Here is a 16,044-nt window from a genome sequence, read left to right as displayed (position 1 = left end):
ACAATTTACACCTGATTAGCATTAAACAAGCTGCTAATGCTAGAAACAAGGTAAAAAAAGTCCTAGAATAAAGCAAATTCAGAAGGGATCACGTCTGACAAAACTATCTGGAAGTGCCAGTTACCAGTGATTGTCTTGCTGCTTCAGCACTCAAATCTTTTGATAATATTAGTCCCAAACCTATTTTCTAGCAAATTTTATGGCCAGTAAAAATAACCTTAAGGGTTTTCCCCTGCTTCCATTCAGATGCAAAAATCTTTTAATGCTGTTTAGTAATATTTTAATAACATCACCAGATAATTCCACACTTTGCTCCTCTTATCCAAATAAATCACAGGAACAGCAACTTACTGCATCACATACCTTGGGAATAAATTGACTGCTGCACACTCTCAGACAGTCTCACATATCCTGACTGCAAATGACACAGCTAGATACACGAAACTGTTGAAGACGAGCAACTTTGATCTTCTCTGTGGCTTTTTTCACTTCAACCTTCTCCCCATCACATACAGAAACTATTGACTGCAGTGTAAATCTAACGCTGATTACAGCTGATAAGAAAATCAAATTTCAGATGATGCCAACCACCTCTGCTATGCCTGAATTGCTTCGCTACTCTGAAGAGCAGTTATGAACGTGCCAATGTCATCATTAAAATCTCATTGCCGTTTTTTAACTGGAGAAGTTTTAAAAGCAATATATCAAACCAAGCTGTTTGCAAGGGTAGTGCTCTGAATCTGCACAGAACAATTTACTAGTTCTCAGTGGTTAAGACAGTAAGTACAATCAAATAGTCACATCCCTTACAAGTTATAGCTTTGCTGTACTGGGCCTGACCGCAATGGAAGAGGTTTTCTTCGTAGGAGCCCATATAGTGCTGTGTTTTGGATTTGGGACTAAAACAATTTTGATGACACAGCAATGTTTTGGCTATTCTTGAACAGTTTGCTCAGCCACAAGGTTCTTTTTCCCCCACTCTAGATCCTCAGCAAATAGTCTGGTGATGCACAAGAAGTCAGGAAGGAAAACTGGCAGAATGAGCCAAACTGGCTAAATTGATATTCTACATCATATAATAAAACACTCAGCAATAACCCAAGTAGAGGAAGAACAGGGTGAGGGCTGTCTTCCAAAGCAGCCACAGCTCAGAGACTATCTGGGCATTGGTAAGCAATCACCTTTGCATCACATCACTTATCTTCCTGACACCTTTTTCCTTCCATTACATAATGAACCACAAGTTTTCCCACTTTTACTTGTCTTACTTGCTCCTCTGTCTCACTGAGGAAAGTCAACAGGCAGCTCCGTGGGTGCTTAACTGCTGGCTAGACAACCTACCACATGCACCTTATCAGTCCCAGAAAAGGGAGTTAAGCTTAAATTTTACAGTATCTAATCACAAATATTAGTTTTCCGAGTAAATCAGAGGCAAAAAAGTTACCAGAAGGACTATCATAGTTACTGAAGTATGCACAGCTTCTAGAACAGCTAAAATGCCACAAAATTAAAAGAGGCTATTAAACAATCAAAAAAATCTAACCCTTTTGCACATTATGCCTAATGTTCTCTTATGGAAGTTATTAAAAACAGTGTTTACATACCAAATACATTCAAAGGTATGCATATACTCCAGTAAAAACAGATAAATAATGAATCTATGTATGAAAGCAAAGTGAGCTCTTTCTCAGAGAAAGAAATACTACATTTTCAAGCTACTTTGCAACTGCTTGTGCTAGCTGCAGAGACGTTTTTCTTACTGACCTGTGCAGCTAAATTCATATCTGACAAGCCCAGAAGCACCTACAGGGCAAGGCTGTAATTAAGGTGGATATATGAAGGTTGATCCTTCAACCCACCAACAGTTATAAACCACAACAGTGAAAGACACCTCAGCTACTCTTCACAGAGTAATCATCTACAACATTCAAGTATTAAGCTACCTCACTCTCTTTCATGCCTTGCTCCTCTGACCGCTGATGCTCTTACACCATACAACTGTTCTTTAACAACTTTGCTGTAGATACTGAGTTTTCTTCTCTCAGAGCTTACCACTGCCACTCCCAAACTGTCAAAGCAACGCAAGACACATGGCTCGCTTTTATGGTGCTCTCAGCATTTAACTCAATCTATTGAGTTCCAGATTTTTTCTGATCTCCTCCTCTAGGATACCAGCTTCACTAAAGCTCAAATGAAAGATGTAATAAGGAATTCTGATGTTTCCAGAGGATTTTTAAAACCAGAACAGCATGCCCCTAAAGACTACCATTTGCGTTCTGCTGAATTTGGAGTAAAAGGTTAAATCAAACACACCAACAAGCGGGGGTTTTGTTTATCCTCTAGACATAAAAAAAACCCAACCAAACAAAAAAATCCTCCCGTATTTTACTTAATAGAACCTTACACGACCTCCTTAAGGTCTTATAGCGACACAGTGACAGTTTTTATTATCACTAAGCATGTCAAAAAATAGCTTTAAAAACCTGCGGTTCCAAATAGATTGTCTGTGGGACAGACTTCCTTAAGATTCACTCCAACGCCTCCACCGTTTGTCTGACAGCACATTAAAAGAGGCACCCTTGTTGTTGTGCCTGGTGCTTTTGTGGTCCGGTTACTCCGGTTAAGCCGATAGGTAGTAAGAGTCACACCCGCTGATTTTTTAATCGCCTCCCCCAGACACATCAAAACTTTAAAGTTTCGCTTTGTTTTAAATTAAAGACTTGATCTGCGTAGAAAACTAGGCTGAGCTGCAGCTTTTTCATCCAGCCTGCGCCCCGACGCCTACCGCGACGAAGGGATGGAGCCAGCGAGGGGCGGCGGAGGGAGAAAGCGCCGACAGGTCACCCTCCTCTGCAGATCCTTCGCAACTCGCATCTCTCCATTAGCGAGTTTCGGTTTCTTATAATACAAAACGGCAGCCCCGGTAGCCCGGTGCACGCTCGACAGGCCTGGCCAGCCTTCCCTCGCAGCCCGGGCCAGCCGCCGGCGCTCCCCTACCTCTCTCGTCCTCGTCGATACGCAGCGCCATGGAGATGCATTCGAAGGCCCGCTTGTGACAGGCCCGCACCGTCTCGGGCGCCCCGCCGGGCTCAAGAGCGTCGCCGGCCCCGGCCCTGCTGCCCTTGGATGCCATAAGGGCACCACGGGAGAGGCGCTCGCAGAGCCAGGCGAAGAACAGGCCCAGCTGGAAGGCGACGAAGCGGAGCAGGGCGAAGGCTGCAAAGAGCGGGTACGAGAAGTAGTACAGGTTCCTCTTGTGGGGGGACGCCGCTGCTGCCGCCGCCCCCGCCGGCGGCACGGGGGGGCCTGGCCCGGGCGGCGAGGAGGGTGAAGCCCCGGCAGCCGGGGGCGCGGAGCTGGAGCCGGCTGAGCCCTTCTTCTTCCCTCTGCCACCCGGAGAATTCATTCACCGCCGTCGCCATAACCCGCTGCCAGGGACTGACAACAACCGGCCATGGCGGCGACGACGCCCCTTTCGTTCGGCCCCGGGGGGAGGAGCGTGCGGCGGCACTCGCCGAATGCGGGGCTGCGCCACCGCCCCCAGCGCCGCTACACTCAGCGCGCCGCAGCCACAGCCACAATGGGAGGCGGGGACGGCGCCGCGGGGCGCCTACAGCTCCCAGCGTGCTCGGCGGTGGCGCCGCTTCGGCACACGCTGGGGCGCCGGCGCTCGGCTCGCTCCTCGGTGCGAACTGCGGCGGGAGCGGTGCGCTGCGCGGCGTGTCCGCATCGTGCCTGGAAAGCATCTGCTCCAGCCCTGACCCAGACTGTCAGACTTCAGCGCACTGAAGCACACCGACTGGAAAGACGATGAATAATTTAATGAAATTAATTATTCTGAGTGGAGCTGTGCCGGTACCTCCTGCCGCTCCCAGTATATGGTCATTGTCAGAGGCAGAGGAGGGTTCTAAAGCCACAGGCCTCTCTCTCACTGCAAGATGCATAACTGACTTATTGTGTATATCCTCCTGCCACGCTAGAGCTGCCCCCGAGAGAATATTCTCCAGTGCTCTGTCTGCCCCACATTTTGTAATTGAAATGACAGACTGTCTCCTCACACGGAAGAAACTGATGTAATTGAATATACATTATAGATACATCATTTGTGGGAAAAAAAATCTTCACTCTTTTTACAGCCTCAGCACAATACTCCGTTATCTCAGGCACTGTTACAAATTATTTGCCCAATTATAACATTTGTTTGAGTCCTCACTGATGAGGTAGTTGTTCCACGCTCCTACTCCTTTGGTTATTTGAAATCTTAAAATGCCTTGGTATAGGACATATCAGCATTGCAACGTTCCTGGGTCTGCTGCTTGTGTATTTAGTGCTACAGCAAGCTCCTTCCTCTATGCTTCGGTTCTCTTGATTTCTGGTTGGGCTTTTGGTGATGGTGATGGTTTCATTTGTTGGTTTGCTCACTCTGCTCTGTTAAGCTCTCACTATTCTACAAATAATACTGAGAAACACTGGTGGTATATGATGACAAGGCATTTTTATCCTACATCCCAGGACTGCATACAGTATATCCTGGACAGTCTCAAAAGTATAGAAAAATATCATTAATTAATTCAATGCACCAGCTGGTATCTCCAGTTTGTAACAAGAAATCAGGGATGGTGTGGTGCATCAATTAAAATGATATGCTAAAGTGAAATAATTACTGTCCCCAATGTTTTGTCTTTCCCTAAATGACAATAAAACTACTTATTTGTTTCTTTTCCTTCTTTGCTTATGCCACTTCTGGCACAGAAATTTACTCTGGTAATGTGCAATGTTTTTCTTAACTAAGGAGAGTATTTTTCTTTTAATGACAGAACCAAGTACTAGTCCTCTTACTGTATAGCAGACTTTTATTAACATATAAAATGACATATAAAGGTATAAACTATTAATTACCCAGAATAACTATTGGACAGAGACAGTAAACTTATCAGTGGAAAAAAAATACAAACAAACAAAAAACCAACCAACCAACAAAAAACACCAAGCAAACAAACAAAACCCCAAAACACAGCAACATTCATTATTTTTTTCTATATTTTGTAAAAAGGATAATGTAAAAATACCATGAAGTATTTTATAGTCCACTTATGACTCAAAACATTTCTGTATTTTTTCCCAATGTGCTTAACTATCCTTTAAAATTTATTATTTTTTTTAAATCTACAGTTTCTTCGTATGAAAATGTAACAAATTTTGGAACACCAAAGAAATTCCAGAAACTTCAGGCAGTGTTAATTCTATGTAGTATTACAAAATGTAGGGTGAAGTAAGCTACAAGGCAATAAATTACTAACCTACAGCTTTTGTTATCCATGTACTAGTTAAACTATCACGGAACAAAAAGCTTCAATCCACCCTCACCTGTTTACATTAAGAACTTATTTTTATTCCTGTTTTGGTTATGTTTAAAAAAAAACCACCAGAATTTTGCTTCCCCTGTTTTCACCTAGAGCCCTTGACACCGGCTAAGGTTGCCGACACTGGCATCCTTCAGCTGACTATTAAATCTGTGACTGACTGCACCCCAGTTTGCAAGCCTGATTGCCACACTTACTAACACTGCCAGTTCTGTAAACATCATTTCACATTCACCAACGTAAACATCATTAAGTACTAGGTTATTACATCAGAGCATAATCTCACGTGAACATAACATTTTCTGTTACTTCTCCATATCACTGATATTTTAAGTACCACAGAGTCATCCATATGCATTGCTCTCACCGCAGCAAAGAAGTAGTAAAGGGGAATAGACCTACTGTTGTGAATCAGTAATGGTTTATTCTCTGGGGGGATAAAATGTAGACAACGGGAATGTATCTGCTCTCTCAAACCACAAGAAGGTTCTAAAGGTCTTTTTATTAAGCTAGAATAAACCATGCTATTCGATACAGAATTTAAATCTTAAAGATACCAGGCACAGAAGTTCGAACAGTGGTGCAGACTGTAACAGTACAACTAGAGGAGCAGTAGATTTTCCCTTTCTTGATAGCTTCAAGTCAAGACAGGATGATTAAAGCTAATACCTAGAGAAAGCTGAGCGGCTGCGTTTTTCTGCACAAAGGAGGCTGGGCCAAACGAGTAGCCAACTGTTACTATGTTGCAAACGGTACTCCACAAAGCTGCAAAATGTTACTAACAAAACGCCCTTTTCAGTTCAAAACTTGCGGGACAAAGATAACTGCGTGCGAGCATCACACGGCGAGCTCCTTAAACAACAAACTGCGTTGTCAGATTTCTCCGCTACAAGACTGTCAAGTGCCTGTTTGGAAACTGGCATCCCGCTGGTGCTAGTCCTGACACGGCACCTGCAAACGCTCATCCGCCCGCCCGCCCGCGACACTTTGCCTTAACCAAGGGTTACACCTCAAAACGGTTAACAGAGGTCAGAACCAAGCCTCTGTCCCTGCCTTTGAAAAGCCTCAGTCAGAGCCTCCCGGTGTCGAGCGCCATACCGACCGTCCCAAGCCCCGGAGACAACTACGATCAGGCACCCGCCCGGCCGGGCCCGGCCGCCCCTCAGCGCCTCTCCCGCTGCGAGCGGCGGCCCCGCGGCAGCACCGCCGGCGCCCCACCCCCACGCGCCTGCTCACCAATGGGGAGGGGCTGCACCTGGAGAAGGCCCCGCCCCTGGCGACGCCACTCGCGGACACGCCCACTTCCCACCTGCTCTGCCCCGCCCCGCCGGAGCCCGCGCATGCGTATTTGGCGGTAAGCAGCGCGACTGCTTCACTTACGTCAAAACAGTTTACGACAGCGCTGGCAGCTACGGTAGCTGTGGAGGGGCTTTCGGTGCCCGCCACAGAGTCGGTCTTCCACCGTGCTGAGTCCTGGGCCTACCGGTAGGTGAAATCAGCGCGGGGGACGGAGGCTGTGTCGCCTCCTCCCCACGGGGACTGTAGGGGCATGGCCTGCAGTGCCGCGGGGTCCCAGTGTGGCCCCGTCGGCGAGGCATCTCGGGGCACCGGCGCTGTAGTGTGGATCGTCGTGATGCAGTGGGCAGGCAGGCAGGCGTGCCGGGCTGGGGAAGAAAGGAGGAGGTGTCTCGGCCTTCCCGCAGGCACCTCAGGTCGGGCAGGGGCGCGGGCCCCTGCGGGGAACTCTTGTTTTAAACAATCAATGCCGATGTTTTTTAATCCCAGCAGAGTTGTTTTCCAACGGACGTAACACGAGCCTCGAGGCACTTCTGTGTGCAAGAGAAACGTGTACGAGTTTGGCGGGGGGAGCACAGAGCCACTCTTGGCTCTCTAGGAATTGTGCCTTAGTAACCAAGTGATGCAATAGAAGCTAACGCTGCACTTTCTTTCACCTTGCTGACCAACTGCTTTATTGCTTTCCAAGGTTACTGTACCTCCAGCAGATTCCACTTCTCAAATCATGGAGGCAGAACAAATTATGGAGGGGCAGCCGCAGGTATTGCTATTAGCGTTGTATGTGTTTAATGCTGTATGCATAAAAGCAGAGTTTTCACTTTGTTTATCGTGTTTGATTTTGCAGGTTCCAGAAAATCCACATTCTGAATATGGGCTCACAGAAAATGTAGAGGTAACAAAGATTTATTGCTGTGAAGTACACCAGAAGTCGCCTTCCTAATCGAGGGGAGGAAAGTGTTGAACCTTATGTCTTAACTTCACCAAATGTAATGTTCCTAATTAAATTAGATGGAAAACAAATTAAAGATTACCAGCCTGCTGCATAATTGGTTGTTAATGCATTTTCTGTTGTGTTGCAGCCATTATACTAAATGGTACTGAAGTAAATAACAAATCTTTTAATGAGTTGGAGTGTTTTGGAAATATCCTATGATTACCATCTCTTCTGTCACTATGTATCTCATATCTATTATGGTACGAAAAGCTAGACAGGCTTATTGGTTCAGAGAGGGTAATAGGAGCTGGTGGCATCAAAGGGAGGCATTCTTTCCATAATGTTGTTAACAAAAACAGCCTGCGTTATTCTGTCCAGTATTTATGCCAAGAAAGAGTCAACACAGTTTCTTCTTTCTGCTGTTGGTAATGGTGTGGGTTAGAGTAATAATTTTATGATGTTCATTTACTGTTTCTTATTAATGTCTACAGACTCCCTCCACTAGAAGGTCCTACTCTACGCTAAACTTGTGTAGGAACTTCTCCTAAATGCCCTTTGTGACTCATCTCTTATATGTGCTTGTTTGTATACCTCAACTTCCACTACAGCACCATAAGTTGGATACATTGGTTCCGTATCAGTAGATTTGTGTGTGTCACATTGAATAGATTTGGCTGACTGATAATTTTAGAGTATAATCTTTTTAACTGCAGTTAATGGCATAAGATGATTCAGCACTTTTTGACAAAAAGCATTTTTACAATTAAAAAAATAAGTTGTCCATCTGTACTTTAATAGAGCACTGTCTCAAAGGGCTTGACTTCATTAAACTTCCTCTCGTCAGACTTCACCTGAGTTTCTTGTGCCTTTAGCATTAGAAGTGCTGTCCATCGAAACTATTAAATATAGACCACATTTGTTAGTAGTCATTCCTGTCTCAGTGCTGTAGAAACTTAAACAGGTGAATGCAAAAGCAGAAATGATAGAGACTTCTGATTTAGAAAACTTAAAACTTCCTAATACCATTTCCTTGAAACATACGTTTAACAAAAGTCCCTTCTGGGTTCGTGTTTTGTGCAAGGAAAAATACACACTTATATTTTCTTTAAAATGTGAAGTTATTGCCAGTGAATTCTAGAGAGAGGAGTACTTTGCACTCGCCGTTCAAAGTAGGTATGGCTATTACCACTGTTCACTTTTTTCTTCTTCTACTTCAGAGGATAGTAGAAAATGAGAAAATAAATGCAGAGAAAACATCAAAGCAGAAGGTGGATCTTCAGTCGTTACCCACACGTGCCTACTTGGATCAGACAGTGGTACCTATCTTGCTACAGGGACTTGCTGTTCTTGCAAAAGAGAGGTAAGATGCTTCAATGTTTCTTCTATTCTTAGGAAAAAAGTAGGTCTCAAATGTAGGTGTTATGTCACCTTTTCAGGTTTTGCTGCTTCTAAGAAAGTCATCGCTGTAGGTTTATGAATTGCTATGCAGGGCATCATAAGAGTTATTTACTAAATTTGTGACTTCCTACTGAGGCATACTACTGCAAAGGGTTTGTTTTTAAATTAACACCTAATTCACCTTATTGAAGCAAGGCAAGAAGTCATTCCAGTTGTGAATAAGGTTTTATTAGTGTGGAATTATCAAGAGTTCTGCTTATCTGAAAGCAAAACAGATAAACCGGGCCTGACATGCATCTTTGTCAGAGATTAAACGTTCTGTAAAGGATGAGGCAGAGCCCTCACTGTCAACACAGAAAGAAGCAAAGTGGTAGTTTATGCTTTAAGATCATGCTGCCAAGCTCAGTCACTTATCAGTAAATGTAGAAGCATATTCTTCAATAATGGCAAACAGTTGCTCATCTGAGCCAAAATGCACATAAGCATTTCTCATTTTTGCTGAGATATCAAAAGCTGGTATGGATGACCAAAATCACGTCACAGTACCTACAGCCAGAACAGCCATCTACAATACCTTCAAATTCACAACTCCTTTTGAGCTTAACTGTACAGGCAATGAATAAGGCAAAAGAGCACCTCAGAAAGGACACCCTGTGTATTCACCTGAGCAGTGTGCAGATTTATTCTGTGGACAGGTTAGCTGGATTCATGGTACTGTACCTGGAGGAACACTTAAACCCCCAAACCCAAGATAAGGCCAGTGATAAGAATGTATTATTTACTACTTGCAAGCTACAGCACTTCCCAAATTTGAAGTTTTTGTTGATGTTTTGTGGTGTTCATTTCAGGTGCCAGAAACCACGAAAATAGCTCTAATGCAAAAAACTGCACAGTAGCTGTTAGAAGAAAATTAAGAAAGCACTAACAGATTATTCCTTTAACTCATGCTATATATAAGAAATTAGGTAAATGCACATAACTTCCAGTGCTGTACATACAGAGGTTACACTTGCAAACTGTACCCTGGTCCTAGGTATGCAGCTGTCCTAGCAATTATTAACACTGAACCAAAGGTAAATAAGATTCCTTATTAAAAACTCTCATCAGATTATCCCCAATGCTTACAGATGGTTGGGAGGATTTATATTGCTTTTAAGAAAAAGTGATCAGTTCTTCAGCCACCTAATTTCATGTAACAAAAAATAATTGCTTTTGATTTACTTTCTTCTTTACAGACCTCCAAATCCCATTGAATTTCTAGCAGCATATCTTTTAAAAAACAAGTCACAATTTGAGGACCGAAATTAGCGCCATAAAAATGAGGAAAATTTGGCTGCTAGACTGAAATCCTCATTTGCTGCAGTTTTTTTTCTGCTGTAAAAACCCTTTGGATCCATGATGTCGTCTTTCTTAATAGCATAACTTGCTTTACCTTTTGAGTTATTTAATAAAGAACATTTTACATTTAAGTTGTTCACTTGTTTTAAACTAGCTTTTAAGAGACTTTCAAAATAAAGTACTGGAACTGCACTGCTAGATCAGTCTGAGTAATTCCATGGGTTTACATCACCTGAATGCATAAGGAATCACATGAGTGATAAATGTATATACATTTGATTTTTATATAGCACCCTAAATGTGTAATGTGCCTAAACAGAAAGCAAATAGTTTGTCAATACTTCCTCAAAATAGAGAAAATAACTTCCTTAAGCCATGAAACAGGTTTAGTTAAAACAATTTTATTCAATAGCTGAATGGATAGCCTGCAGAGAGTGTCCAGCGTTCAGCATTTGCCACTGATACCATGACTGTTGTGCTGCATTTAACTGAAGTAAGTGCAGTGTAAAATTTGAAGGCATTCACAAAGGTTCTGTACTGCTGCTCTGAGCTGAAGTGGTATTTCTCCAACAAAGACAGAATATCTCAAGTTGGAAGTGTTATGAAGGGGTAATTCTTTAATGTAAGATTGTATTCTCCCCAAATTAATATTGCTTATTAATTTTGATATTTAGTGGTTGGGGGTGGCAAGAGTTCTATTTTTAATAGTAAGCGGCTCTTGCATGGTCATGGAAACATTTTATAGACAATTAGATCTAGTAATAAGCAGCAAAATATATAAGCATTAATTGAACTAGAAGAGAAGGTTCTTGCAGTCAATATACCGCTTGCCCACTAGATGGACTCAAGGAGCTCCTTTCTGTTTCTGGTATAAGGCAGTAGTGAATCGCAAAGAGGCTTTAGGCATTTACTCACAAAATATTATTACCTAAGTCGCAGGGTTAGCTACAGCTTCAGACAGAACCCAGATGCTTTCAGAGAATTCTGTCTTGTTGGCTGCTGAGACTTCTGATTCTTCCCAGGCTTCTGGGGAAAGGAGGCAATCTCTGACCTTGTCTCCTGGCTCCTCTGGATGATCTGTGTATCTCCAGGACTTCCCATCTTGGCAGGAGACTTTAAGGTGTAGGCAGAATGTCTTGTGACATGCAGTCTTAGGATGATGTCATGCTGGCTATGCAGGCCGATTGCATGGAGGCATTTAGAGCCTGTCCCTGGTAAACTCACCACAGTGTTGTCTTCAGGCAAACAATAAGGCAGTAAGCAATGGCAGCAGGCAACAGGAGGCACAAATAGAATGGCAGAGCACACACTGAATGCACCTGCATATTTGTCAATGTGGGCTGAGACTAATGGGTCTTTGGACACAGAGTAGGTACCAGATGTCAAGGTTCAGAGACCACTGGTGGTGTGCTGGGAGTGCCACCCTTTGGCAGGCATTCCTCCTGCCTTTTAGCCAGTTTTCGCCTCACTCTCCGGCTGCAGCTCCCCAGGAAATCTTCCTGTGTATTCTCATGTATTCGCAGGGGTCCAGTGCCACCAGGGAGAGAACCTCAGCCCCCTCCCTGGCTGTACCTGTCCATACCCTGAATACACATAAACCTTTTCCCTTGGGGGCAGCTGAGATAAGATGTAGGCATCCTGGGCATTCCAGACAGGCTGAGGTCCAGGAGTTTGAGCTTTACGCCAAGCATCTAGTCTGAGTCCCAGAAGGTAACAAAGGTAATCTCTGTTGATTAGGGAGAGATGATGCAATCTTTATCTTTGTTGATGAACAAGAGAGAGGATTTAGACTCTCACACCAGAATGGCAGTTAGCCAAGCCTGACCATATTATTTTGGGCTCCCCAGTTTCAGCAACTGAAAAAATTATATGTAACTCGTATGTAGTATTTTGAAGTCTACCACTTCAAATGCTTCTGCTCAGAACATTGATTACCTTTTACCTTGATGGGGACAACAGCAGAAGAAAGGATTTCCTACTACAAGCATCTTCATATTCTGAAGCCTGTTAACCATCTAAAAAAGACATTTTGATTTGCCAACTTTTTTTTTTCTTTAATCTCCAAATTTATCAGGGATTTCATCCAAATTCAGTACAGGTCTTTGAGCTATCCATTTTATTTTCTGAAGTGCTGTCACTATTGTACATGTAGTCTGATCAGAAGAACTTTACTCCCCATCAGACACAGAAATAAAACAGCTGCTTTAAAACAAATGAGAGATCTGAAAAATTCTGACAGATACAAACAGATTAAACCAGTAGGTTGGAAACACACAAGAAGAATCCCTATGCCTATCGTGTGTAATAAAGTACTGGGTTTGATTTATTCTTATCATCATACTAATTATGTAACAAATTATTCTTAGCCAAGCCCCAGCTTGTGTTCCCTGTTCTATTTTACAGTCAATTTATTTCAAGACCGACTACGTAGCCTGGATCACAGAAGTAGGGAATGTCAGCTGTTACAGAGGACAGCATTTTACCATGATAAAAAAGTATCAGCACCACTTCTATTCATGTTCACTACTGAAATACAGATTTAAGTGAGGACTTAAAATTTTAGTAAATGCTTTTTGAGTCATTATGGGGCAGCTTGCAGCAGTGCCAGTGCAACACTGACTAAGAAAATGTCATATTCCATTTCTCAATGTGCTTTTCTCTCTCCTCAGTTTGCTTTGCAACTGTGCATAACAAAACATTTTTCTGAGAGGAGCCTAAATTGAAAAAAGGCTTTGGATGGTTGAGAAATACCTCCTGGAGAGCATTCAGCCTTCTTTTTTTTCTCTAGTATATTTACAAGATGAGTATTTACATGGTACTTACAAGATGAAGAATTACCCACCAATACTATCTCAGATGTTATTACACTACATAGAAAGTGAAGATACTTCTCTTCTATGGACTCTAAAATTTGGGTAGGGGGGTGCTGCTTTTAACAGTAGAAGGAAAGACTGCTAGAACAGCAGGTTCCTCAGATGCAGGTTGACAGTTTGTAAAGAGGAAAAAAAATAGAGTAACAATGAACAGCTTCCTGAGATGGGAGAAGACAGGAAGTGAACAAAATAAAAAGCAGGACAGGAGAAAAAGACAAAAACCATGCAAGAGGAAATGAGCAAAATCCAAGAAAGTCACAGGCTCTGAAAGCTGGGCCAGCTGAACACATGCCACCCAACATGCCAACCTGGGCATGGGATGTTACTCAAGGAAACCCTGCCTGCTAATGGCATGTGTAAGGACAAGTTGCTCTTGCCACAGTCTGCCTTTGGGCTTTTCTTCAGGTAGGGAACAAACTGCCAACAGATACACACATGTAGTAGTGGTCTGTGCTTCAAGGGATTGCCCATGGATCACATCAACTCTTCCCTGACCATCAAAACACCACAAATAACCCCTCTGAACAAATAAGTGCTCATGTTACTTCTCCCAATACAAACGGTGCTCAGAAGAATCAACAGATAAATCAGGAGGAATTCCCAACCTAAACTATGCTTCACAGCATTCAACTGAAAGCCATGCCAAATTTTTCTTCCTGAGGCTAGAACCATGTCCTGAGCACCAGAAAGCCCAGCACTGCTGTCTTCCATTTAACTGAAAAGATGATTGCTTTTGTGCTTCTGGCTTTTTCACTTATGTTATGTGGTACTGAGGGAGCACATCACCAGCCCTTAAACAAAGAAACTATCCTTGATCAGCAAGTAATAGAAGTTTAAACATGGAACTCACAAATCACTAAATGCTGCCCAGTGGTGTTATGCCCACCTTTAACAGGGCACAAATTAAAAATTCTATCACCCCTTCCCATAGAAACAGCAGAAATTCCTCCTGTAGTACTATGAATAACAAACTTTAACAAGAAGAAGCAGAAACTGAGAAGGATATCCTACAGCTTCACTGGCCTCTGGACTGAGAGTGCTAGTTGATAACTAAGGACAAAAAATGACTGAAAATCAGGCTGCCAGTGTTTGTGGCAGGTGCCATATCTAAGGAACAGCAAAAAAGTCTCTGCTTTTCTATGCTCTGCTAACACTGAGCTGTAGTTACCTATACAGATAATAAATTCAGGTAACAAAGTAAAAACTTTCTAGTCTACACCTAATCTACATGAGAAAAAAAAATATGCACAAGGAAAGAAAGGCTAGTGAGGAAAGCAAGGGAAAAGGAAACTTAAAATGGAAGCAAAAGGATAAAAGGAATCTAGCCCAAGAGGTATGTAGCCACAAGAACAAAAACCCAACCAACACCCCAAACAAACAAAAATCTAAGATAATTCAGAAGACAAGCTGAGAAGTAAAAAGCACTACATAAAAGCAGGCCAGTAGCCCAGAATAAAAGACTTCTTTAAATGGTTTCACTCATTAAGCCATCTAGACTACCACTTGCAAGTTCTTAATTCTTTTTTCATTGGAAGGGAAGTGCATAGAGGAGGTGAATGCTCTTCTCCTAAGTGGTAGAAAAGAACACCAAATAATTTCAAATTATTTTAGCCTCCAGCTCTCATAAGATGTTTCTCCTAGCAGCTTCCTCTAACTTCTTGGTGGATTGTGGGACAAAATGGTGCATCAAAACCTTGAAGTATATGTTGGCATGACCTTTTTTTGTAAATATACAGCATTTAATTTTCCCCATGGAGATTTTTTTTTTCTCTCTGCTGGATTTAGTTAACTTCATTCAAGGATTAGTAGTCAGCTCAGGAGCTATTCCCAGTACTGAAGTTTATGTAAATTACGTAAAAGATTTGAGAGGTGTAAATGGGCACCACAGCTGCCAACATAGTTTTGTGTCAAAGCCATCAGGCAGGATTACCTCTTCCAGTCTAGGCAGCAGTTACAATTCACATTAACCTTACTCAACACATTATTTGTAAAGTAACAACAGGATACTATGAGGATAGACATAGCAGTGAATGCTACATAAAACATTAAGACATTTGCTGACAGTCAAGCCCCATTTCCTCATGACAACCTCTCAGAAATACCATTAATTGAAGACTGCAGACCTCATTGCCTCTCAGCTGCATCGGGAGGCTGGTGCCATGAGTGCAAAGCATCACCACATAAAAATTACACCAGCCATTTCTCTGCACCGTGAGCCTTTTTCATCTTCAAGCCATACTGCAAACAGTGCCTTTGTGCCCTTGTTTCCCTTGGTTTACTGTTAAAAAAAATAACAGCCGACAACAAAAACACCAAAACCCCACTCCAAAACTAAACAAAAAATCCCCAGGAACCTAAACCACTTTATTTTGTATGCACTCATAACCGTCTGGGAGACTTTTCAAGGAGTGAAACTGCACAACGGGGAGAAGGCTTACGTGTTCCCTGACTTGGCCCATCCATTTTCCATCTCACAAAGCATCAGCCGGCCTTAATACTTTTAATGGCTGCAGCCCTTAATCTCTCCCGTTGCAGCTTCCCTCTCTCCTGGTTGTAGCTCATACATCAGTAGCTAAAACTGCTTTTTTCCCTTTCCTGTATACCGTTCTGGCCATACTCTACTTTCCAGTTTTGATTTAATAACTATTTTGAGCTGTGCTTCACGTCAGCAGTCCATTCATTAACAAAAAAGGGGAATTATGCTGAGGAGAATGGGAGACTACACCAATGTACTCCACGGCTCTTGCCGAATGCCACGGCACCGAAGACGTCACGGTACAGAACTGCGCTAGATCAGAAAGAAGGCGCTTCAGCCTAGCAATCTTCCTGTTCTCTCAACCCG

The 16,044-nt window shown here is 42.8% G+C and overlaps 2 protein-coding genes across 5 annotated transcripts in view; one reads left to right on the top strand and one right to left on the bottom strand.

Annotated features, from left to right (window-relative positions):
* SPAST (spastin) overlaps positions 1 to 3,406 on the bottom strand; it is a 32,420-nt gene extending 29,014 nt beyond the window's left edge. For all 4 annotated transcript variants that reach the window (XM_064158696.1, XM_064158698.1, XM_064158697.1 and 1 more), the window contains exon 1: positions 2,998 to 3,406. In XM_064158696.1, the coding sequence (XP_064014766.1) occupies positions 2,998 to 3,406 (409 nt within the window). The remainder of the gene's footprint in view (positions 1 to 2,997) is intronic.
* Positions 3,407 to 6,730: 3,324 nt separating this feature from the next.
* DPY30 (dpy-30 histone methyltransferase complex regulatory subunit) lies at positions 6,731 to 10,521 on the top strand. The gene is made up of 5 exons (XM_064158695.1): positions 6,731 to 6,848; positions 7,348 to 7,419; positions 7,504 to 7,551; positions 8,811 to 8,953; positions 10,227 to 10,521. The coding sequence occupies exons 2-5, from the start codon at positions 7,384 to 7,386 to the stop codon at positions 10,297 to 10,299; spliced, it is 300 nt and encodes a 99-aa protein (XP_064014765.1). The 5' UTR covers positions 6,731 to 6,848; positions 7,348 to 7,383; the 3' UTR covers positions 10,300 to 10,521.
* Positions 10,522 to 16,044: the final 5,523 nt, after the last annotated feature.

Source organism: Pogoniulus pusillus, chromosome 18 (assembly GCF_015220805.1).
Source record: "Pogoniulus pusillus isolate bPogPus1 chromosome 18, bPogPus1.pri, whole genome shotgun sequence".
NCBI lineage: Eukaryota > Metazoa > Chordata > Aves > Piciformes > Lybiidae > Pogoniulus > Pogoniulus pusillus.
This window is presented reverse-complemented; position numbering and strand designations above follow the sequence as displayed.

Coding starts and splice junctions, on each gene's coding strand:
- DPY30 (XM_064158695.1), top strand. CDS start 7,384: ATGGAGGCAGAACAAATTATGGAGGGGCAGCCGCAG. Junction 7,420..7,503: donor TTATGGAGGGGCAGCCGCAG/GTATTGCTATTA, acceptor TTGATTTTGCAG/GTTCCAGAAAATCCACATTC. Junction 8,954..10,226: donor GCTGTTCTTGCAAAAGAGAG/GTAAGATGCTTC, acceptor TCTTCTTTACAG/ACCTCCAAATCCCATTGAAT.